Genomic DNA, 24,666 nt, shown 5'->3' with positions numbered 1-24,666 from the left:
AGGAGTAATTAAATGCAGGCCCAGGAGTCAGGATTTTTGCTCCTATTCCCAGGCTTGTTATTGACGTGCTTCATTCACTTGCCCAGATACATTGGCTTTCTCAGCTTCACTTTCTTCACCTGTAAAATGCCAGCATTCTCCCAGGGGTGGGGTTTAGCTTGTATTTATTTCATAAGTTCTGGCTTTGTATCAAATTTATTCTGGCTTTCTGCAGCCTGCCACATATCTGACCAACCGCAATAAATAATCCTGACCTGGGAGGCCTTGCACGGCCATGGCAAGTCCTCAACAGGCAGCTCAAGCTCAAGTGCTGCTTTTGCCCGTGTCCAGAGCCTAGTCAGAATCCAAGAATAGCTGTTCCTCTGCTTAATTTCCCTGACAGCCCAGATGCGATAGCTGTTCTCACTTGCACTGACAAAATTGGGCCCCAGCAAGGAGAACGTAGCCATTTTTGATTTAAAGCCACAAAAGCCACCCAGGGAAAGGTGGTCCCATGCCCATTTCCTGGGGAGCTGTGCAGAGAGGTGAACACACATATGGATTTGGCACTGCCTCCCCATCTTCCCTCAAAGTCCTAAGAGGAGTTCCTGTTTTACCCTAACCACTAAAGTTACGGAAACCAGGTTGTTAACATACTGGAAGGGTTCACTCTACTGCTCTTGCTCTTGAGATTGCTCAGTGCTTGTCAGCGTAGGCTTTGCTTTCTTGTTGCAATATGCCATGACTTGCTGTGAGGGAACCACTCCTTGAGGAAAGGCTCCTGTTTTGAAAGGGCTCGTTGCTACATGCTGGCACAGGGATGTGTCAGTCCAGAGCCAAAAAAGAAATGCCATTGATTTGCCAAAGAGTTCCAACATGAACACTGAAAGGATAATAAACATTAAAAAAAGAAAACAGAAGTTGTAAATGACCCCCATGCCCCATGCACGTACCAATCCAAAGCTTTCCATCAGAGATTCACCAGGGAAGCAGTGGTGAAACTTACCCTCTGAGCTCGGGTACCCGACCAGTTTGCACAAAGAGCCCCTGAGCTAAACACTCCTCCTGCAGCAACCTCTGCTTCCCAGACTGGCAGCATGTTGAATGCAGTTGCTGTGGCCTTTGACATCTTAAAAGGAGCATGAGAATAGCCACTGAAGTCACTTCTTTCCCACTTGGACTCGTTCTCAATCAAGTTGCTGCCAACTCTACTCTTGAGAGAAGGCTGCATAATGTGTTTCTGATTATCCTCTGCCTGGTTGAAGTCCTTGATCTGCTTGGAAGAAGGTTGTTGGGGCAGAGAGGTGTATGCTGCCCCTTTAAAAAAAGAATCCATTAAAAATGAAGCACCAGTTTTGCTTTTTGGTGGGTTGCAATGGCAGGGGGATTCGAGCCAAGGTCTTGCAGGCATCTCTTCCATCTTCTCTGCAGTGTTTTCTTTCTTTTTTTTTTTCTTTTTCCTTTTCTTCAGCTCTTACAGGTTCTGATGTCAATCTTATCATATCATATAAACCCTAGTACACATCACATGCTATTTGACAAGAATCTAAGGCCTAAAAAGGTGGTTGTGATGACTTTGTCTAGGAAGAAAACATAGCTGAAGCTCATAAACTTGCACTTAGTTGTTCTCCTCTCAGACACCCAGAGCACCATTCTACATTTCTTGATCTCCATTAAAACGATTCCCCTCAGAGAGGTGCATACTGTGGTGGGACAATGGTGGCATAAAAGGGCTTTGCCTCCCACACCTTCATAAGCAGTCCATAGTACCATTATATAAGGCCTTGAACACCCAAGCATAAAAGCATAACCTCTCACTGAATACACGCACTATAATGAATCTTGTAAGCTCAGCTCATGAGGTTTATGGACTGAATCAAACCCAGAGGAATAAACTACTGATTTGATAATTAGCCTGGGATTCAATACTGCTATTTATTATGTTAGGCAAATAAACTGTTTGCTGTTTAAATGAGTTTTCATGTTCTTTTTCACACCTGGGAGTCAAGTGAAGCATTAAGAAACAGCTTTTGTCCATGGAGGAAAAAAATGCATGAAGGTAAATGAGAAAGCCATTTGCTGGGATTTTACTGATAATAGTTTCAGGCGTATAAATGCAGCAGCTTGCCAAGCCTTTGGCCACAAGAGCAGTGCTTATGCAATAGCTCAGTTTTATTTTAACTTTTGCAGAATAGCTCTTATGACACTTGAGAAGAAAGATGATTTGGTATTTAAAGCCTTGACTTCTGACTCAGGAGACTTTATTCAGAGCTTGATGCTGCCTACACAGATCATTGTATTTCTCTCTACTTCTGCTCCTCATATCAGCAGTTTATATGGTCTTTGGGGGACAAAGTTCAGATGCTAGTTTGCTGTTCAGGATGATAGAGCATGAGTTTGGTGGGGTCTTGTGTTCTTTTTGCCTGGGATAGAGTTAATTTTCTCCACGGTAGCTAGTATGGGGCTGTGTTTTGGATATGTGCTGAAAACAGTGTTGATAACACAGGGATGTTTTCGTTACTGCTGAGCAGGGCTTGTAGAGAGCCAAGGCCTTTCCTGCCCCTCACCCCACCCCACAAGCGAGTGGCTGGGGGTTCACAAGGAGTTGGGAGGGGACACGGCTGGGACAGCTGACCCCAACTGACCCAAGGGATATTCCATACCATATGACATCATGCTCAGCATATAAAGCTGGGGAAGAAGAAGGGAGGGGAGGATGTTTGGAGTGATGGTGGCTGTCTTCCCAAGTAACCGTTATGTGCGACGGAGCCCTGATGTCCTGGAGATGGCTGAACACCTGCCTGCCAGCGGGAAATAGTGAATGAATGCCTTGTTTTGCTTTTCTTGTGTGCACAGCATTTGCTTTACCTATTAAACTGTTCTTATCTCAATCCACGAGTTTTCTCACTTCTACTCTTCTGATTCTCTCCCCCATCCCACTATGGGGGACCAAGCGAGCAGTTCTATGGTCCTTAGTTCCTGGCTAGGGTTAAACCACAACAGACCTCATGGTGCTAGTATGACCACTCACTAATGTGAAGAAAAAAAAACAAGAAGAAAAAAGAAAGGGCAACAAGTGGCTGCTGGACAGTGCACAACTGGGGTGGTTTTCTTGCTCTTTGAGGTGGATGCCCACGTGTTCCCTGCATGTGCTGGAGCTGACTGCGAGCTTTGCGCTGCCATGTGCTGGTTAGCAGTGCTCTGAGATATCTGTCAGGCTGGAAGACGTTGTTACTGCCTCATAAACCAAGTCCAGCATTTCTGAGCAACGTGTCTTATCTGAAGAAAGAAGATAACAAGTCGGGATTGAAATTCCTCCAGGACTTTAACATCTTGCTTCGTGCTGGCATAGCAGAGACTCACAGCAAGAATCAGCACTGCGCAAAATGAGAGCCACAGGAGCACAGGCAATCCAGATGATGACCTGTCATCTACTGAACAGTGATGAGGAGAAAAAAGAAAGCAGCATTATTTTTGTGTCATCTTAAACACTTCCCAAGTTTGACCCCCTGCTGATGCCTTTGTCCCACTTTTCTGAGAATGCAGGGCTCTGGTTGTGAGTACTTCCATAGGTATCAGTTAAGTAATAGTGAGCCGCACCTCCTGATGGAGGGTGGTCAGTATAAAAGCTCTCATCTAATGAAGCATTTAAAGAGTTTAATTATATACATTAAGAACAGGATTACCATAACTAATGCACAATCTCAGGTATTCCTCCAGCAATTATTTTTTATACCCTTATGCTAAATGTTAAGTTAAATACTAGAAAAATATTAAGCTATCTCGTCTAATTATTTAATGCTCACAAATGCTCCATAAAAGAAGGAAGATCTAGATTTCTGTCCTTTTGCCTGGTAACTCAGTGTGTTTGGGGCCTCTGCTAATTACAGTAAGAACTGAAATGGGGGTCCATCAACTGAGAGGCATATTTAGAGAGCTCTGGCAGGTTTAACCTCTCTCTAAGCGCTCGGTGTGCTAATTGCGCTGGAACATCCTCTGGACTTGCTCTTAATCAGGAGGACACTGTAAACATTCTTCTTGCCTTTAAAATATAGTTCAAGTATGTTTGAAGTGCCATAGGTCAGGCACAGTACACATGTGGAAATCAATGGGCTACGTTTAGCTTGCTGACATCCATGCCCCAGCCCTAGCACATGTGTATCCATCCATGGGCCTCAGGGATCCAGTCTGATTCACATCTGGCTATTCTGTTTGACTGCATGGCCATTGTACAATCAGTATTATTTTATAAAGCACTTTGAGTATTAAACATGAAGTATAAAGCCAAATTCATGCCTGAATAAAAACCCGTAGTGTGCGGCTATGTTCCTGCCATATGCACATAATCAATAAGGAGATAAAAATGTGGTATATATTATTATGGGTAAAGGGCCAACATTAGCTGTAACATATTTAAATTAGCTTCTACTACGAGCCCTGGAATACACAGCAGTCAATTAAACTGTCATACAGATGTACAGAGAGGAAGGTAAAAGTCATAAACCCAAGCAAGAAACACATAATAATGTATCAAAAAGTGTATAGGGAAAAGGTAAAATGTTAATAGGAAGTCATTTTATAGCTAACCAGAAACCAAATCAATGTCCCATAATAGATCTGAGTGAATTATTTGCAGCAAATAATTTATTCATTTGAATTTAGCCCTTCTTTCTGTTTGCAAATTATCCATGAGCAGACTTCAATTTTTATAATTATTTTTTTATTTGGCATTATTCTATGAATGGTTGATATGAAGGTATTTAGCCAGGGAATTACTCACCACTCTCTGCTTTTGCAGAAATTTGTGATTTGGAAGTTGATATTTCCCTTGTGTGATCTCCCACACCACAAGATACAGTTCTCGTCTGGGTGAGTAGCTGCCTTTCAAGGCATGGAGCCTGGCTGACGAGCATACCGGGTAATACTGAAACTTTTCTGAAAGCTGGCATCAGCCCTTTTCTAAGAAGTGCTTATAACCTTTTCAAATCTTGCGAGAGTTACTTTCCATGTGAAAATTCTGGGTGATCTCAAATGCAAACTTGGCTTTTCCTTGAGTCCTCTCAATTAGGGTGTATGTTCAGTCCAGGAACAGAAAAAAAATAATCCCACCCACAAACTAGTGACGAGCTATGCTCACAACAGCTTCAGCACATCACTACAGTTATGTGCTTAAATGTAAGTTTGCTCTTTTCTAGGTTAGAAATAGAAAATTAATGTTTAAATTTGTTAGTTATACTCTTTCTTGGAACAGCACACTCAGCCCTAGCTGTGTGCCCGGTCTAAGAAAAAGACAACTCATCTGAGAATAACGCTGGAGTGAGGTGCAGGAGATTTTGGTTCAGTTCCTGCCTTGGACACATATTTCTGCTGTCACCTGAGGGATAATGGTCTTTCCTTTTCCACCTGGCTCTTTCTTGCCTACCCTACCTCATTCCTAGCCCAATGACTGCCTTAGCTGATGCTGCCACTGGCGTGGGCATGCAGGCCCTCTTCCTGGGAAATAGCAGCAGCTAAGAGATGTGGGGACATTTGCTTTCTTTTGGCCTCCCAACACAGGGCTCTGTGCATGCATATATATATACACATGTATATATGTACCCCTCTCTCCTTACTGCATTGCATACAGGAGGGACTGGATGTTGGCCAGAGCCTCTAGAAATGATCACCACCATAAGAACATCTGATCCACACATTTGCTTGAGGATCTGTGAGGCTGGCTGGCCTCAAACATCCTTGCAAACAAAAAGAAAAAACAGATTATTTTTATTATTCCTACCCTGCTGTGAGCATATAAATGAATTGCCTTTTCCCCACATATGAAAGTCAGCAGGGAGAACTATTGTTTCGCTTGGGGTGCTTTCCCTGCATATCTTAGTGAAAAACCTGTACCTATTCTATTGCCATAAAATATATTAATTATATTTAAATTAAAAATAGCTTCAGGGAATTCATTTTTGTTTCCACTATTTGTCTTACTAGATGTCTTGTTTAAAATACTGCACCAGACCTCATCAACACCTTGTGCTTCATATACTGAGAAGAAAAAGCAACAACCACTGACAGTATGAAATGCTTTGTATACAGAGGATATATTTGCACAGTGCATCCAAGCAGCCGCAAAACAAACTCAGGTTAGTGCCACGGAGGTCTCACAGTTATAATATGAAACTTCGACTTACCCACTACGTAGTCACAGTAGGAAATGGCTAGAAAACAGAATGAAAATATTCTTACATGCCTGGAAAGGCCTCTTTGCAGCAGATGAATAAGAAAGCAAGCACCAAGTGGTGCCTCTGAAATAGCCTGTCTCCTTATAGATGCTGGGCTACCTCTTACACTGCTTTTGTCTGTACATATTTATGCCAGATGAGGATCTAACCCCTCCATGCAAACATGCAGATGTAGGTGCACTTCAGAAAAGTGAGAAAAAATTATCGTTTGGGGGAGTTCAGAGGCACAGATTGCTGCTGTTGCAGGGAGGTCAGGAGTCAGCCTTCGCAAAAAAGACCTCCCTTTTCCACATCATTTCTAGAGAGGAAAAGAGATAGACAGAGAAAGTTAAGAAAGCAAGGGCTACTGTCAGATCCAACAATACCCTGGAACTGCCTTTGCTTGGCAGATGGGACCCAGACACAATCCGGGATGAAAAATCCAGAGAATGGAAAAATTTAAGTGGTGCCAGCAACCTTCATCTTACCAGCCTCTACATTAATAATATGGCATGGGCAAACAGCAAATCATCTAAATCACAGGCTGTTTGCAACACAGAATACTAATTATGGGTTGTGACATTTCTCATGTCTTCATGGAAAAGAGTCAGTCTTCTCTGTTCTTGCAGCTCCCTGGAGCTCAAGCACGGCTGTGCTGGATTCGGAGCCAGTGGGAGATGAACCAAATCCCCCGAGCTGGACTGACTGCAGGATTACCAGTGCTGATGTGGGGGCATGGGCTCCGGTGGGGACCTGAAGGAGGTATTACATCTTATCAAAATCCTGCTTTTGAGCAGTCAGATGAGCTTTGGAGAACGTAGGGCTGACCCACTGAGTCTTCCCAGGAGTTCAGTTTTCATGGGAAAGCCCAGGCCGTGTCAACAACCTTATAAAGAAACAGCTTTTTAGGAACGACCAGAAACAAAGTATTGCAAAACCGATGCAAAGTCTGTGTACAGACACAGTAGTGGATGCCAAGCCTTGCCTTCAGAAGTTGAGTAGCAGTCCAAACAGGTGGCTGACATAGAAATTTTATCATTCCGTCACCTGTGTTTTTACTGATTGATGTATCAAAACCATGCAATTTTAGATCCCTACCAAGAAATAAAACCTTTCTTAGCTAGGTCAGTTTGTGAAAGTCAGAATGAAGCAACAGTTCTTATTTGGTTATGAACTGTATATAACATGCAGAAGTGCAAACTGGATCCTTATGCTGGACCTCTGCTTAAGGTCACTCCCAGCTGACCTACCCCAAACTGTTATTTTGGCTCGTGAATGAAAGACCAGAGGTTATGTTAGCTGTATAGTTCCTTGGGTGCCCTTAATGGCAGAAATGGTTACATCCTGGCTGCTTTTAACCTCAGTGAGCCAGCAAGGCTCAGACCTTTACTATTGTATCCCATGGCATGCATGCTGCTCAGAAACATGAAAGGGCTGGCTCCCTCCCTGCCATTACATCCTAGTTACCCAGAATGACATAAATGTGTTTAAATTTTGTCTGAAGTCCTTTTCTATAAGTGGAAGCATTGTTCTCGGGTAGACCTGGGCCTCAGCCAAACCCACGGTCTACAATGATCCCTGTGGGGGCTGACTCAGGAGTTCATCATGGCAACAGCCCTGAGGCCGCCCTAGCGTGATGCAGGAGGCTCTCCCCTCCCAGGGCAGGCGAGCAAATGGACTAGATACAATTCTGCAGAGCATAGAGCAAAAAATGTCTGTCCTCTGTTCTGTGTTGAGCTCAAAATCACAAATAACATTATCAGAGGGGGAAGCTGATGTGGACGGACAGGGTGAATGCAAAAAAGCTAGAAAGGTTATGCCAAAAGGCTTAATAGCTTGAGCATACCATGTTCAATGACTTCTTCTGGCTCACGAAATCGAACCCTTCTCTCTGCTTTCCGCTTTCCCCCCACAGCTTGGTCCACAGTTGGCCTTTTCCTCAGTATTGAAGGAGGATAGCTACTGCCATCTGTCTAAAGAGTTGATCAAAACACAAAACATATGGCTGTTCAAACTGGAGTGATGCATCTGGGTGAAGCTTTGAGCTTTTGTGGCTGTGTTACCATGTCCCTCAAAGGACATGATATGAAACACATCTGTTTTGACATTCATAGATCACTGTAAAATTTATAGCAAGACAATATGGCTATTCCTTCATTGTCATAGATCTTCAGTACTCTAAAGCTGTGTTCTCAGAAAAAAGGTTAGTTAAAGTAACGGACAGCAAAGTGTTCAGAAAGGATTTCTCTAAAGTGGAGTGAACAGTTACTGAATGTGGTTGCTGCACAGCCCTGGGGTAGACAGACATAAATGTGGTATGAAATATATGAACCATATGATTGAGAGCACCTTTGAAATGTTCTTCTGAGGTAAGCAGCTCCATTCTGAGTGCAGTGTTGCCATTTCAACAACTGAGACTGTGGAGCAGTCTTGGGTTTGGACACTATCCTGATAGGTATGAGAAGGTAATTTGTTTGCACTTCAATATCACAATTATGTTGTTGCTCCATTTTTTGCCTGGAAGCCACACTCAGTCTTTGATAATAGAATCAGATTGCTGTGGATTCTGCCAAAGGACAAGAAACAGAGCTGCAATAATAGTAATAAGTCCCTCTTCCGTGTAGGAGTGCTCCCAGAATCAGCTCCCCAGAGTGAATCCAAAGCATCTCCGTTCAGAGACACCCACTGTCCTCTGAAAGTGTAGAGCAGATGGCAAATTTTCTACTTTTCAAAGACCTAAGTGGGTGGCAGAAATAATCTTCTGTACCCCTTTCTCCCCTTTCCCTCCATTCCTCTGCCAGGTAAAGGGTGTTATTTCTTAGATGGTTTGTTTGCTCCTCCTGGTCATTGTCCCTGCTCCTTTTTTTTTCCCTCATGTGTCATTTCCCCACTCAGTGATTGCATGCTCCTTCCTCCATGCTATTCTTACTGCTTTAATCTTTCTAATCCTCAATACCTTCTACTTTTGCCCATTTTTAGACCCAAATACCCTCACTCTACACCTTTTCTCTTCGGATGCTTTCCCGACGCTCACCATTTCACGCACCCACTCCTTGGGCTGTGGAGGGAGGATTAAGTCCCATTAACTACAGTGTGGGGGTGTCAGACCCCAGACTACAGAGGATAAGTAGGTTTCCCTACTTAGCATACTCTGGATAATCTCTGCAAGGCACACACGTAGCCAGCAGGAACTGCCATGAAGTGAGGAACATCTTCAGCTTTGATACCTTCTTCTGAGGGATTTAAAAACCAGATTTTGACTGAACTTACAACTGATAAGGAAGTTTTCTCTGAGCTCGGGGTCATACAAGCAGCCATACCACTGTTGCCTTATGACTGGGGACAGTGTGTATTGGAGCTCTGTGGTTTTAATTCAACAGCTTAGAACCTGGAATACCCATCCAGGGTATGGGAAACCTGGATTCAGCTTCTTCTTAAGTCCAAAGAAATGTGAACCCACATGTCTTATATGCACACCCTCATCATCAGAGCTATGGTGCACAGGGGGGAGCAGGGAATCTCAGCCTTTGCCACTGAAGCTATCTTGTTTGGCCTCAAAAAGTTAAATATTCATTGAGCTAAAGAAAGAATGACTTTACAGCCTGCTGTCTGGGTGCTCTGTTGGGGGTGGGAGAAGTCTGCTCCTAGCCTTGCTCCAATGAATACTTAATATGAAGTACTTAAATATTAATTGGAGCAGTCACTGGGAACAGGGTCTCTCATCTACCAGGTGAGTACCCTAATCACTCTGCTATAGTCACACACACACACACACTTTGTGGCATAATGAATATTTAATTACTCTATGTAAAACGAAACAGGTTTAGGGAGACACAGCAGAAGATGCCCAGCTCAGAGTAGCAGTGGTTATAGCTGTAGCTGGGAGGGCTCCTCCTGTGGCACAACCAAGGAAACCAAACCTTATATCTGAAGAGATTTATAACTCTAAGTGCATCTCTTGTCTATATGAGCTTTTCCAAACAGCTAAGAGTTACATTACATTAGAAGAGAAAAACATTGAACAACTAGCTGGTTGGGTAGCACCTAGACAAGGAAGACCTTAACAATGAAGTGGCATTTACAACATTTACTAGACTTCAACAACTTATGGAAATCAAAGCTACACAGTGTCAGAGAAAGAATGATGCATCTTCCCCTCAGACAAACACTCGGTGTTAACATACTGTGACAAGAGCTGGAAACCTACCAAAGTGCTAGTCAGGAAATTATATGCCCTTAAAAACAATCCATTTGTGAAAAGCTCTGGGCATTGGACACAAGGACTCTATTGCCCATTGAGAGATTACTTACCGGCAGCTCCTCTGCACTAGGATCAGAAGGTGGGGCCGGACATATTTGGGACATGTACTCCAGATGCCAACATGAAGCCCCTCACATGAAGCTTTGGTTGAAAAGCCACTGGCTCTACAAAACTAGGGGAAAGTGTCTGGAGATCCGTCTGCAACAAGGACTGAGAAGGCAGTGCCACCAAGCAGATGGGAGCAGAAGCAAATGACAGAGGAGTGGAAAGAAAAGTTTCCGCCCTTCATACCAGCGTTGGCTTGGGAAGGATGACGTTACTTGACATGTACGCAGTAGACAAAAATAGCACATGGTGATAATACTGATTGTGCAGCTGAAAAGCAGGGCTTTCCTGGCAACTGGAAAGGGGCTGAATGGAGCAAATCACAGATAAACACCTGCATATTTATATGTGTAAACATGAAGTCGAGGCTGTTCTTTTCATAATGATCACTGCATTTCCATGATCTGTTGATCTCCTTTTCAAAAGCCATGCCCAATCTCAAAAATCTTGCAGGTGGGATTGCTTTTAATACTTCTCCCGTTCAAAATATGTGGGTAAAACCATCAGGAGATGATGTAGATGGAGTGGGATCACATATATCTCCCTCCAGTACAGTTATGACCTCACTTTATGTGTTTTACAAATGAGATCCATTATTATAGTAATAAAGTGGGATTTTAACATTAGCCATTTCTACAGATATTATAATAAGGTTATCGATAGGAAGAGAGGTGATTTACTGTTCAAGAGGCTTTAGCAGCCCCTTGTCAAATGCTGAAGGCTGGTCATCATCAAATATAAAATTTCCAGTCAGAAATACCCTCCCTGACTGCTGAAATATGGTGGTTTACTGTCTTTACAAGTAAAAGCTTCAACTTTTTTTGTTTTTCTTTTGCTGGAGCTATTTATTTGCTGTGCCATGGCTAAAGTACTCCAGTTTTGTGCTTTTTTCCAGGTGGTTGGATGGATTGTCCCATGGCATGCTCAGGCTGGGGCCCTTATTTTGCACTTAGCCAGTGGAGCAAGGGTTGCAAGATGCTTACATTGGCACTAGGAACCAGAAGGCACAGCAGCATTGTGGGCTTCACTATTTTAATCTTCCTTTCAGGGATCTGGGGAGTGGGTGAGTAGATGGGAAGGATAGGGATCCTTCCCCAGAGAAAGCTGGCCCAGCGGAGCAGTGGAGGTATCCACGGTTGAAGTGGGGCCAGCAGCTCCCTTTGAGACTCATTGCCTTTCTCCAGCTCAGTCTCGTCTGGGTCTGCAGCGCTTGCAGGGGCTGCTGTCCTCAAGACCTTCTCTTTCCAGCAGTGAACGCCATGCCAACATGGAGAAGGACACAGTTTGCTGGCCTGGGGCTCTTCACTGAATGCTCTAGACCTAAAAGCCACCTGGAAAGAGTCACCTTACCTTCTCTTTCTTGTACATTAGTGTGATGGAGGGTTTCTCCTCATGCTGCAACCAGCTCACAGCTGCAGGTCTTGTCAAACTTTTCAAAATCTCTCCTCTGGTGTGCCCTGCAAGTATTTCACAGCAGTTATTTCGGGATATCTAAACTGAGATTTTGGTGGGGAAAAGTAATTCTTTAAAACTTTGCTCATAATAGATCCTAGACAGAAAGGTGACAAAACCTTCCAAACCATGGTCCCTCGCTTCTCCTCTGGTTCCTCCTTCCTCCCATTGTTATAATCACTTGCTACTAATTAATACAAGAAGGAATTTACCTGCCTACTTTGGCCAGCAAAACTGGTGAAGGTGGGAATAAGGAAATCAAACTCTAGCCTTCATCTAGCTTTCACTCTCTCTATATGAATTGTCTCATTTATTTTTACTAGTGTCATCTAGCAAGGCGCATAAGAAGGTCTTTTGCAGCCTCTTATTCCTGCAGAGAGTGGCAGTGAGCTCATGAGATTTTAGACCTGAATGAATAACCATGTTCCTGTCTTTTTCACTGAATCTGTTTTTATTGAAAGAAAGGTCTCACATTTTTCTAAACAATCGATCAGGGTTTGTTTGTTTGTTTTTATTTCCTTTAAAAATCCCTGAAGAAAAGATGGGGGTGTCTTTTGTTTTCAAGAAGTGGACTTGTGGAGACAACATTTATCATTTTTGGTGGCAGAAACCATTTCTTTTCCATTATAGAGATTCACCTTAAGTGTAAACAGTTTTTCTGTTCATTTAACTGAAAAATAATTAGGCAGCTTATAAATATTTTCATGAAAGATTGCTGTCCAAATGCTAGGAGGAAACATTTCATACTGCCATTCTCACTTCCGTCCCACAATGTGTTAATTATGTTGACAGTAATGGCTGTAAATGCTTGAATAATTAGTAGTTACCTGGGCACTCAAGTTCGGTTGGATAAAGATGTCAGGAGTTCAAATCTCACAACAGGGACAGATCCGTTCCTACTAAGTGCTTCTGACTGCAGTTTAACAACCTAAAATTGGAATAAACCACAGTTTAATGCATGAAGTGAAGGAGTCCAGGAAAAATAACTTCACTGGCTTCTGAAATCACTAATAACAAATAATAGTTACAATAGTGGGATAATTTCTGCTTTGGAAGCTGGAAGAATTTCCTTTAACATTGGCCTTTTTTTTAAAGTGATTTTTCATTTAAGCTTTGATCTCATTTCATGCAACATATGTCAGAAGCAAAGCTGGACAAAGAATTAATAAATGAATTATTTAGCTGATGAGTGTCACCTCTATTTCTTTCAGCTAATTGTTCACAAATAGATAGCGACTTTTGTGAACATAATCATTATTCAGATTTATTCAGTGGATAATTGCTGGGAGTAATTCTTTGTCTGTAGATTGCTTAGAAGCATTTTGCTGTGAACATTTAATAGTAAAAATCTATCCAGGCTTTCAATACAAGGCAAACTAAAAATATCCGTAACTACTGATGGAGTCCTTAAGCACGAACAACATACTGCAGTCTTAATGAGCAATGCCGGCTTTTTCAGGAAGCTCCTATGTACCATGAACTTCCCATGGTACATAGGAGGGAAAGCAAAGACATCTCAACTATCTGTGTAGTCCTGACTTTGAATGGCACACATTGTATATGCAGATAATTTTTTACAAGAAAAGGGTGGCTTAAGTGTTTGCTCAGCAGAAAAACAAAACAAGCCTGAACAAAACATGATTGACTTCCCAGCAAATAAATATGAACAGCCCACACAAAGGAACTAACTGCACAGCCAGGATTTTCCTGCAATACCCCAATGGAAGATGTCTAGGAAATAAACATAACATGATAAAACAATTTTACGCTCAGAGGATAGCTGTGTAACCATATGAACTCTTTTTCCATTTCCTTCTGCAGGGATAAATATTTTAGACAAGCAAAGTACTTTGTAAATGATGCCTTTGTGGGGATTTGTCTGGCCTGGTTCAATTATTTTGAAACCTAGCAATTTTCTCATATCATTGAATCTAGTTTTATTGCAAATAGGGTCATAGAAATAGTCACTCATTGCGATAATGGACTTAGTTTATCTTAACTATTAACACTTCCAGTAGGTTTACACACACATATATATTCAATATTTATGGATATGCACAGTGCATATATATTAATAATGAAGTAACTTTATCTCCAGCAATCTGAAAACAAAATCACGTAATACCATACAGTGTGGGGTGCAAGGGTAACTGGAAGCAGCATATCAGGATAACAGAACAGAAAAGGAATAAATAAATTAGAAGGGAGTCTTCCATATCTTCTTTAACTTCCAGGGTGTCAACTGAGCCTTTGTTCAATATTCCACCTTTCGTGGTTCTGTGTGCTCTTGATTAAAAATTTAAAGATGCACCTTTTGGCAACAAGGTAAGTTTTGTGTTTGCCAAGAGTGATTTTCCACCAGTCAGAGAATATATCAGGAAATAAAAAGGCAGAGCATAATTAGTTGTGTGCCTTCTTTCTTCTTCTGCCTCTGGAGAAAGAGATTTATGGCTGAAAGTCGTGGGACACCCATGAGGTGTCTTATGGCACCATTTCTGCTCCTCAGACCTTTCAAGGAGGAAAATATTGTATAAATCCCAACCTCAAGACAAAAATCAGCCCTTTGGACTGTACGTTTCCATGTGTATTCCATGATCAGAAGACTCACAGTTAATCTCTTATCTGATGGTCACTCTAAAGCGGAGTTTTTTTGTGGAGCTGGGGAAAAAAAAGAAAGATCAAAACCAAGGCATAATAGAGACAGAGCAATGAATGGGCAGTGATAACGCATGGCATGTGTAGCCAGCTACACTGAAAGCAATCAGTTTTCCTTTCTGTATAGTCATTAACTCCTGTGATGTAACTCCAGAGAGCTGAGTGCCCAGGTGCGTTTGCCCCCAAGGAAAGGAGTGTGGTCTGCACAAAGCTCAACATCGACAGTCGCTGTGGTACTCCATGAAGGGTCCACAAGGTTATCCTCCCAGTGAGACCTTCTCTTTGCCCTTTAGATATTACTACCCTGCGCTGGAAGTTTTCAGGATCACAGAGATCTATAAGCTCCCCTTTGATGCAGGTAGGCAGGCCTGGGGCCATCCATCCAGGAACCGCAGGCCTGGGTTGCTACAGTTTGCAAAAATTAGATTAGGCGTGGTAATATCACATGCAACCACCTAATCCAGCACAACAGGGTTCATTTCTGAAGGCAGAGCCCTGGCTTTATTTGTGGATATAATAGGTACTTCTGAGTGATGATCATCTTCCTGGAGCACGGCACCAGTTTCAAATCCACAGTTTGTAGGAGTTTGTACTGGTTTTGAACTGAGTTCTTCTCAAAGGCAAAGGCGTAAACAGTAAGCAGAATGTGTAGTAGGGTTTTGCACTGTAACGAGAACATCTCCACGGCAAGACAGAGTGATTTCTGCTCTATTGGGACTGACTAGAAATGATTTAACTCTGTTGAGGAACCTGGTCTCAATTCATCCCTGACATGAACCCATTGACTTACAAAAGGCATGGATCCATCTCCATTTCGTAAAATTGCCTCTGTTATTCATGCACCTTTCTGAGTAGATGTTACAAAAAACCAGAGTGCTTGTGATGATATATAGTAAACACAGAGAGAAATTCTGGGCTGCTGAAATGAACTTTCTAAGTAATTACAGAATGACTCCACGTCCATTTCATAATTAGACTCCTGAGATTACAGCCAAGCTATTATTTGTGATTCAGCATGCATTTTTATTTTGGAAATGTCCCATAAGCCATTCGGTTCATTCCACCTGAGGTTTTCTAATTCGTTCTGTTCATCCTGCCACTGGGATCTAAAATGTAAAGTATATATTGATTGAACAAGAGTTACCAAGTAACCAAATGCTAATGTCTGCTGTTGGCTCCCTCTTTCCACATCAGCCAGTTCTGTTGGTGTGGGATGTAGGAGATGGACAGGACTGGAGTGAGTGAGGTCATTGTGAGTTAGCTTTTATCACACACTCATCGTATTTTAGGAACAAACAGGAGTAGAACTGGAACCTCTGCTTAAATCATCTGGCTGCTGTTGGTGGCAGGGCTGCCACCAGCCAGGAGATGAACAAGAAGGGTGAACGCACTGCTAGACAAAGGATGGCTGAGCTGGCATAAAACAGGAAGGGAGGCAATAAAAGCATGAAAAGGAAAACTCTCAGAAACAGCCAAAACAGAATTAACTTCAGGAATTACATTTTAGCAGTAATCGCTTTGTGCTCTCTGTTGTGTTGATTGGGGCTTTCTGTAATGATTCCTCATTTCCCCAGGTGAGTTTTGGCCTGAGGAGAATTCAGGCTAGGATGACTGCAGGGTATAGCTTGAAAAGAGGATTAGCAGTCTTGTCTAAATCCCAGATATCAAAACACTCCGTTTGAGTTCTGTGAGCCACTGTCTGTCCTTAATGGATATTAGAAACATGGTAGCCATTGATGCCAAACTGGTCCTAAGGAGGGCAGCAAGTGAGACTGACGGCAATGGGAAGGGAAGAAGCCAAGGGAATCGTAAAGCTCCTAGACGCAGGCATCGCTGCATAAGATGATTTGAAGGCACTGATGTAAATGCTTTTGATTTCCTTTTGCAGTGTCACCTTGGAAGGGGATTAAATTAGATTAATGACATGAAATAAGAACAGAGAAATGGAGAAAAGAGCAGATTGAAGTGTGAGAGAAGCCCAAATGAGTAAAATATGCATGAATTGGAAAGAGTTTGGATGGTGATACTGGTTGATAAAGAATATAAAAAACAAGTGGCAAATCCTGCTGTCACTGGCAGCCACTTTACATTAATATTAAGTCTATTAACGCTGATATTTGTTCTGGATTTAATTTCTTGTAATTAGTATGTTAGTCTCTCTCCTCTACCTCTCCAGGCCCTTGAAGCTGGTGTTTTTAGAGTAAAACAAGTAGGTTTAACAAAGAGTAACTTGTACAATTTCCAAAACAGGCCAAGTGCTTCTGGAGCCTATATTCAATTGCACCTCAATTTAAGCTGATGTAAGGGAACAAAGCAAGGGAAAATTAAGGCAGCCCATCAAAGTGTGCTTGTGGACATCAGGATATACAGATAAATCAGGCTAAAAGCCAGTTATGTTTTGAACGAGCAAACTGAAGATTTAAATTGTGTTTTTGTTCCAAAGCAGAGCATCTGTTGGAGGGACCTGCTCATGCCAGAGCAATGTGTGTCTTACAGGGTGGCTGGGAGCAGGATGGGCTTTTAGCATAGAGTGTGGAACTGGGCTCCAGCTCCGATCCCTGGAAGGTTTGGATCAAATCCTTAAAATGCAGTGTCCCAAGGAGGCAGCTTGTTACTAGCTGCTTTGTAACAGTCATGTCCCTCTCTCCTCTTCCCACCTTCTCTCTCCTTCATTCTTATCACCAGTTTGGTTCAGGACCAGGAAACCTCTCAGCTTAAATTAATATGTTGGTTAGAGTAATCTCTGCTTCAATAAACATGCTTTTTCTGATGTGGAGTGTTTTCATCAGCATACTTTTCATCATCTAGAACGTATGAGCCTTTCAATCAGTCTCCTAAATGAAACAATGGAAATTACACTGCCTTTTCTCTTAAAGCTAGACCAGTGCAAAGGCAAGGAATAAGCTTCATAGGACAGCTATGGAAATGGCGAATTAACAGTGTCTGAAGGGATGAGAACTGAAATTGAGCTCTTGGTCTATCATATGATTCTGGCTATGTGCTTCTTTCCCGACAGAGGCAAAACTTCTGGGTACAGAGAGCTGGTTAAGTGTCTTGTATTCTCTTTTTCATGCATTATACCCACTCTAGGAAGCATTTCTGAGAGAAGTATTGAGACTGGAGTGCCCTTATGCTCTCTACCTAGTGTCAGCATTTCTCCCTGTGTATTGGAGAGCTGGAAAAAATTAGATCCCTTTTGGAGCATACTGGGCCAAAAGGCGCTTGCCAGCTCTAAAATGAAGATGATGGAAATGCGATGCTATCACTCCTCCTTCCAAGAAGACGACCCCTCCTGCTTTTGTGACTCCTCTGAGGCTGTAGGACTGAAACACCTTTTCCTGACACTGCTGGTTTTGGCAAGCTTTGTCACTTGCTACATGGATAGTGCCAGAGCTGGGAAACAGTGTCAACTTCTTTGATGGACATATTTGAGAGTCAAAATCAAAAAGTATTAACAAGTGATGCTATAAGACTTCTTTTCAGAAAATTTGCCTTCTGTTTGATAGGCATATTTACTTCACAAGTGTTTTTTTTAATGCAACCATTCTAAAAGAAAGTAAAAGGACACCTGGTTGCTCCCCACTCCACAATCAGGGATACCACTGACTCCAGTGAAGAGTTCTGCATGTGGAACCCAGGCAGGATTTCACCACTTCTACTCACATCTGTGGAACTGATAGATATCCATTAATTGAGCAAAATTAACTCTGTTAGGGTACTTTGGGTCAAGCTGCCATTCTACTTACACCCCTGAAAGAATATTGCACTGAATGGAAATTTTTTAGTGCTTTTGGTCTTTGGTTAAGGAAAGTAATATGAAACAAAAAGAGTAGGGCAAAGTACTGTTGATTGCAAAACAGAGATATCAAGTTTCTTGTCTGACTAGAGCAATAATTTCTATTTCATCTGGTTAAAGTAAAGGTACTGTGAGGTGCACAGTCTGACTGTAAGGATAGCACTCTGCTTTCTTGAGCTATCGGTCTACTGGTTTCTGCAAAACGGCCAAGTAATTTCACCTGTCACATTCCCACTGCCTGGTCTGCTATCACTAGCTTATTACAACTTGAGAATTTCCAGCATTTTGGCACTCCTGATGCACTGACACACAGCATAATCTTCTGAAAAATACATTCTGCTTGCAGTACATGAATGAAGAAAGTATCTGTCTTCTTCATGCTTCCTTCTCTTTAAATGTACTCACATTCACCCATCGCTGCGCAAAGATACTTGGTTCCCATTTCTAAGCCTGGTACCCAGCCTACTCCTCACCTGCTCCTCCAGCCTGGGTTCCTTGGGACTGTGGTGGGTGACTTTACCTTCCATGTGTTGTGGTGGCAGCAAACGCTGCAGACCTGGCTACAGCCTGCTGCCAGAGAGTGATGGGTGAACCAGGTGCTGAATGCTTCTCCTGTTTCAGATAAATATCTATAACAACAAATACACGCTTTCTTGAAGGCTAATATTTTCCTTGGATGCAAAACATGTCCCTCAGCTAAAGCACATACAAAAGGCACATCTGAGACTAGAAGAGGAGAGGATTTCCTCAAACACCCATAGGAAGGTGGCTACTGGAGAGGCATGTCTCTCAGGGGGACCTGTGTGAACAAGCATCGGTGTTGGAGAAGGAGACCAAGTGAGTGCCAGGCTAATCAAGGCTGGTGGGTTTGCATGGACATAACACACTATCTGTTCAGTGCTCCCCACTGCTGTTTCAGAAAGGACACCTTCAGCTCCTCAGCGAATAGAAGTCAAACACCCGCAAGGCAGCAAAATGACACTGCTTCATTCTTTCTGGGGATGTGCAACATAAATAGGCAATATAGAGGAGGAAAAAGAAAGGGAATTTGGAGGATTTGGAGCAGGTGGCACTGGTGGTTGTCACCTTTACTTGTCAGTCCAGAGACGGATTTGGGGGCAGCATGTAGCCAAGGAAATGGGCTGGCAGAGGAGAAGCTAACACTCCAGTGTACCAAGCAGCTCTCAGTCCTTCAAGCCACCTCCTTACCTGGGAGTCTCTTTATACAAAACCAAGGCTGAGGATGTCCTGGGGATGAATTCCCCCAAATTTTGGCTCTAGGAATGTGCAGTCAAACCCCTCCTACCTGAAATCTTTGTTTTATTTGCTCCCCAAAAAGTAAAGTAGCTGCTCCAGGATGCATATATAAAACTTTGCAAATTCAGATATTTGTCAAAACCTTTTATTGCAAAACATTCCTGTCTGAATAATGACCCATTCACTTTATATGAGCAAAGTGGAGGTTAATTCCTGGGTTTGGGAACGGCATTAGAAAGGGAATATAGAGCTTTCCTGATCCACACAATGTTAAGCAGGTCAGACCTCCTTTCTGGAGGTAAAGTGGACTGTTGGGGATCTGAAATGTTGTCTACCTTGTTTTCAATATTAATGGCAAAATAGGCTCTAGAGGAACAGGTTGTCATATTGCTTTTATACTGATTGAATTCTAAAATAGTCTGCTAAGAGATTTTATTGAAGCTCCTAATAATGGTTAATATTGATAATAAATAATATATTCATTTTCATAAATCTTGTCATAAGACCAGGGCTGTATAAGAGCTACAGATACTGGTAAAAAGACTGTTCCTGCCCTGAAGTCTGTATGAACTGAAGGAGCAATGCCAGTTTACAGCAGACTAAAGATTTGGGCCACAGTTTCCAGAGAGGCTGAATATACAATGTAAGGGAAAAGAAGCCAAGAAGCCACAGCGTTTTGACAGAAGCAGGTTAAGCACTTTTATGATAGAGGCTCCCTCCACGCTGGCCTGTGCAGGCAAGAACACAAAGCCTTTTTTAGACGTACCTGTTGGTCATGATGAAAAACGTAGGCAGCATCTCATACTGACATGTCTAACCTGGGAGGCCTGCTCAGAAAAATCCTTCATCAGAGCAGCAGCTGTCTCCTTCCCCAGAGAAAATTCTTTTAAAGCTGTCAAAGATGCTGTAATCAGACTAGGTCATCAAAACCAGTCCTCCTGAGGACTGGAAATAAGATCCAGAGATGAGCATTCAGCTACATGGGCAAGGTCTAAAACACTAAAGTTTCCATTGAAATTAAATGAAGGGACTGTAATTGCTGTGAAAGAAAAGCAAAGCAATCATTGGGAGAGCCCGAAACCTTTCAGACTACCTCCTGAAATGATGCTGGCAGTAAAGCAGCGATCTATGTACCACATAACAGAATCTGATAGCAGAGCAAAGCTTTTACTGGGAAACCAACTTAGATAACCATTGGAGAATTTGCCTGTGTGGCTCCTGGAGCTAAGGCAAATTTTAATCGAGATTTCACCACACAGTTGAGTAGTTTTATTACCAGGTTAAATAAAAAAGGTTATTAAAGGAATAAAAATGGATTCTTTTCTCTTCTTGATTTCAAAACATAAAGCTGTGGTCAATATGTTTAATAATTTGTAAATAGAGTGGAACAAAGCACAGTAGCCACTGAGAGAGAATTGCTGTGCGTTCGCACCCTGTCTTGTACTTGTGCTTGCATCAGCAGTTTTTCAGTTTCCATAAATCGTTTCTCAGTAAGGAAGAGAAAACATTTCCTCTCTGGTGCAATGTTTACTGCTGTTACTGGAGTTACATCTGGGATAAATTTGGCCTGGATTTGAATAAACCCAGTCTTGGATAAAATTAAAGGGTATCAGTGTATTTGATTTTAGCTGTATTTACAGTATATTGTTTACAGTGTCTCTGATTTTATGTGATTGATCCCTGCTTGAGAAATAGTTTTAGAACAAATAGACCAAAATATGTTCTTAATGCTTCTCCAGTGCTCTGGTCTTATATCAGATACTGGCTCCTGGCTCTTTCTAATTGCTCAAATTTTTTAAAAAAAGTCATCATAGTGCATGGTGCGAACGTTTGCATAACTACAGAAAAAATGAGGAATAAACACCCTCTCTCCTAGGCAGGAATAGCTGGGAAAACTCACTGATTGATCTGACACTTGATGCACTGACGGTCTAGCCGGCTCTGGTACTGCTGCAGCGGGTACAGGTGACAGCGTGCCAGGCTGCCTAACCTGAAAACATCAGCCAGTATTTAAAGGGAGGAATCTCTGGGGGGAAAAGAAAGAAAATGAAGGTGATATGCTCCACTGAGCCTCTGAAAAAAGATAGGTGGAGGAGAGGTTGCTGAAACATGGGAGAGGTGGAGGTGTGTTGTGGGGATGTGGGGATCTCTAAAGCAGTCAGGGAAACCCCAGAGCAGTAAGGCATGGGGAAAGCTGGTACAGGCAAGAAGGGGGCAGCTGTCCCAGGAGGTGGATTGCTAAAGACAGCAAGAAATTCATTTCCCATTTCCAGTTGCTGTTTTCATCAATATCTCTGAGAGTGTTTCACCCAGCTGGCTCTGTGCTGCTTTTCCCACCTGTCAGAAAGGGAAACTGAGGCACCAGGGTGCAAAGTGACTTGCCCAAGTGCACTCAGTGAGCTAGCAGCAGAGCTGAGTGCTGGGGTGGTCTGATGGCTCAACATCCCACCTCCTACAAAATCCCCTACTACCTGCAGCAGGTGACTGCTCTGAGATGCTTCAACCAAAGGTTTCTGCAGGCTGTGAAGCTCACAACTATCCAGGAAAGCACACCAAGAATAATCAGAGCATAAAAACTGTGAAAAATGCTGCTATAAATCCTGTAACACTGAAGAGCAACCCTGCAAAAGATTTTCAGCGAGGAAGAGCAGAGTATGAAGCAGGCAGCAGGGAAGAGCATTGCGGTATATATAAAGCCATGTACTTGCCTGAACGCTCTCGAAGAGCAACACCCACTAAAGGCACTGTGGCTGAGTGAGCTGCAGGGCTTCCTCAGCTGTTTATCCTGGTGAAGGATATTTAACAGCCCAGTCCACTGGCTGAAGCTCGGCTGAAAAACAACAGTGCCAAAAGCACAGGAGACGGAGCCAGTGCAATAAACACAAGGTGGCCTAGATTTTTTTTCTCTGTCTAATTATATATATGTTCGGAATTCCTGGGGCTCTATTATAACCTTAAAGTTGTTTTTCCTTCCTCAGAGGCTTTGTCCCTGTGTTAAGCAACCAAGAACAAAACAACAAGTGTCTTACTCCGCAGCTCCCTTGCCACATTATTCCTGTATCGAATCTGGCAGCTTCCAGTCTTCCTAACACTATAATTAGAGCATCTAGCAGCCATCGAAATAGCACTGACCCTTGTCACAGTGCTGACCTGCCTGCTTTGTAGCTCTCATCTGTCACGCACGACAGCTCCTTGCCCATGAAAAACAAGCGCATGAAGGGGACGGGGGTTTTGCATTTCGGCTGTGCGTGCCTGGCCTGCAGCCTGGGTCCACACATCGCCCCCGCTCCCACACACCCTGCCCTGTGCTGTGGGAGGCTGGCTGTGCTCCAGTTTGCTGCTGGAATGGGGGAGCTGGGTAAAATGGGGAGGTGGAGGAAGGAGGCACTTCAATTTGACATCCCTTCACTCATGCTGTTTCTTGAATTAGTGCATGAAACTTGGCTCTTCTGTCAACATTTCATTGGGGTTTGATTTATACAAATGTGCAGGCAGGCTGTGGCTGACTGTACAGACTGCTGATTTAGGGAGAGCTGAGACCCCAGGATAAATGAATGCAGCCTGGTTTCCTTCAATCTGTACTGTTTGTTTGGGTTCCGACTCCAGAAACCCCTCACTGAGCACTGGGGAGCCCCTGTCACCTCCCGGGCTCCCCACAAGGGCTGGGATGAGAGGAAGGCACAGAGGGTTTCACTGCCAAGCAAGGATTGCCATGTTTTGAGCTGATGGGCTAAATTTGCCCTCAGTCTGCTTTGAACAGTTAGAGGGATTCAAACTGCTGTCAGTATTTTGCTGAGTTTCATTTAGAGGAATTTATCCTCCTTAGTAAATGGGGTGAATAAGAAGGTAGAAGAGTTGTAGACAGTCCCAGATAGCAGTTATCTCATCTGAAGAGCTCTAAAACAGATGAGCTAATTGCCCCCTGATAGGCTTTCTCCAGGGAGCCACAGTGGTTACCTTAGATCAGATATCTTAGTTTTGTGCCCTGGGAAGGCACGTGGACTGGGTTCCCCTCTGAGTGGGTCTGGGTTAGTGTAAGGAGCCAGGGTCCATGGTCTCATTGCTGGGTGCACGTCGGATTCAGCTGCCTTGGGAAACGCAGGCTGTGGGGGTTCAAGTGCAGTACCGCATGGGGAACTGGACATGGGCCCGGACTTCTGTTTTATTCCCCACCACCCTTATCACACATAGGTTATCATGCTGTAAATGCAGCATCCCCTCCTTCCCTCTCTTGCTCCTTCCTATGCTCACCAGCCTAAACTGGAAAAGCTGTAAAAAGTCCAGCTTCATTTCAACTCCTCTCTGTTTCAGCCCAAGTCAGCAGCAAATCCACACCTGGATGGAGTAAAAGCATGAGTGATTTCACCCTGTGTAGGATTTTTCCCCCAAGAGCAGAGTTTCTCTCCCTAACTGCAAAGTTGGGAATCAGCAGCTCTAACATTTGCTGCCCTGCAGATACCCCCACCTCAGTACATCACTCCAGCCTTCCATGATAGTCAAGGGAGAAAACCAAGCACTTTTAGGGGAAATTAATCCATCTAATTTAAAACTTTACATCAGCAGCAGGTAAGTCCTGTTCTGTAGGTGCCTGTTCCTTTCCCCACAGCATGAAGGACTAGCTCTGATGCGGATGCCTCCACCCAGCCAGCTGGATCACACTTACTCTATGCTCTGGCAGAGAATGTTTTTTTCCTGAAGGCCGGAATGATATTTTAATACGCATTGCTGGGAGGCATGGGAGGGGGAGATCTCTTCAGGGTGACCTTGCACTGAATGCAGGTTGCCTATTGTGAGTTTTTTTGGGCTGCAAGGGCAAAGACAAGGAGGATTTACCAGAGTGCAAACTAACCCCTGTATCGAAGTCCCGGCACAGAACTACCCTGCATCGGTACATCTTTACACCTCTCTCACTCTTTGTAACTCTGTTTCAGAGAGTTCGTTTTAAATATAAA

At 43.1% G+C, this 24,666-nt stretch overlaps 1 protein-coding gene across 4 annotated transcripts; it reads right to left on the bottom strand.

Annotated features, from left to right (window-relative positions):
- Positions 1-1,447: 1,447 nt before the first annotated feature.
- Positions 1,448-22,501, bottom strand: C9H14orf180 (chromosome 9 C14orf180 homolog). Of its 4 annotated transcripts, none has more exons than XM_075104055.1 (6): positions 22,423-22,501; positions 12,834-12,934; positions 11,905-12,011; positions 8,035-8,161; positions 6,159-6,185; positions 1,448-3,413 (listed from the first exon to the last, which is right to left on the bottom strand). In XM_075104055.1, exons 3-6 carry the CDS (start codon positions 11,920-11,922, stop codon positions 3,211-3,213), a joined length of 375 nt encoding a protein of 124 aa, XP_074960156.1. In that variant the 5' UTR covers positions 11,923-12,011; positions 12,834-12,934; positions 22,423-22,501; the 3' UTR covers positions 1,448-3,210. The 4 variants fall into 4 exon arrangements, with proteins under 4 accessions (XP_074960156.1, XP_074960157.1, XP_074960158.1 ...); XM_075104056.1 differs by lacking the exon at positions 22,423-22,501 and adding an exon at positions 20,481-20,572; XM_075104057.1 differs by lacking the exon at positions 22,423-22,501 and adding an exon at positions 20,481-20,541 and having other exon boundaries at positions 1,448-3,410.
- Between the last annotated feature and the right edge of the window lie 2,165 nt (positions 22,502-24,666).

Source organism: Phalacrocorax aristotelis, chromosome 9 (genome assembly GCF_949628215.1).
Source record: "Phalacrocorax aristotelis chromosome 9, bGulAri2.1, whole genome shotgun sequence".
NCBI classification, from domain to species: domain Eukaryota; kingdom Metazoa; phylum Chordata; class Aves; order Suliformes; family Phalacrocoracidae; genus Phalacrocorax; species Phalacrocorax aristotelis.
This window is presented reverse-complemented; position numbering and strand designations above follow the sequence as displayed.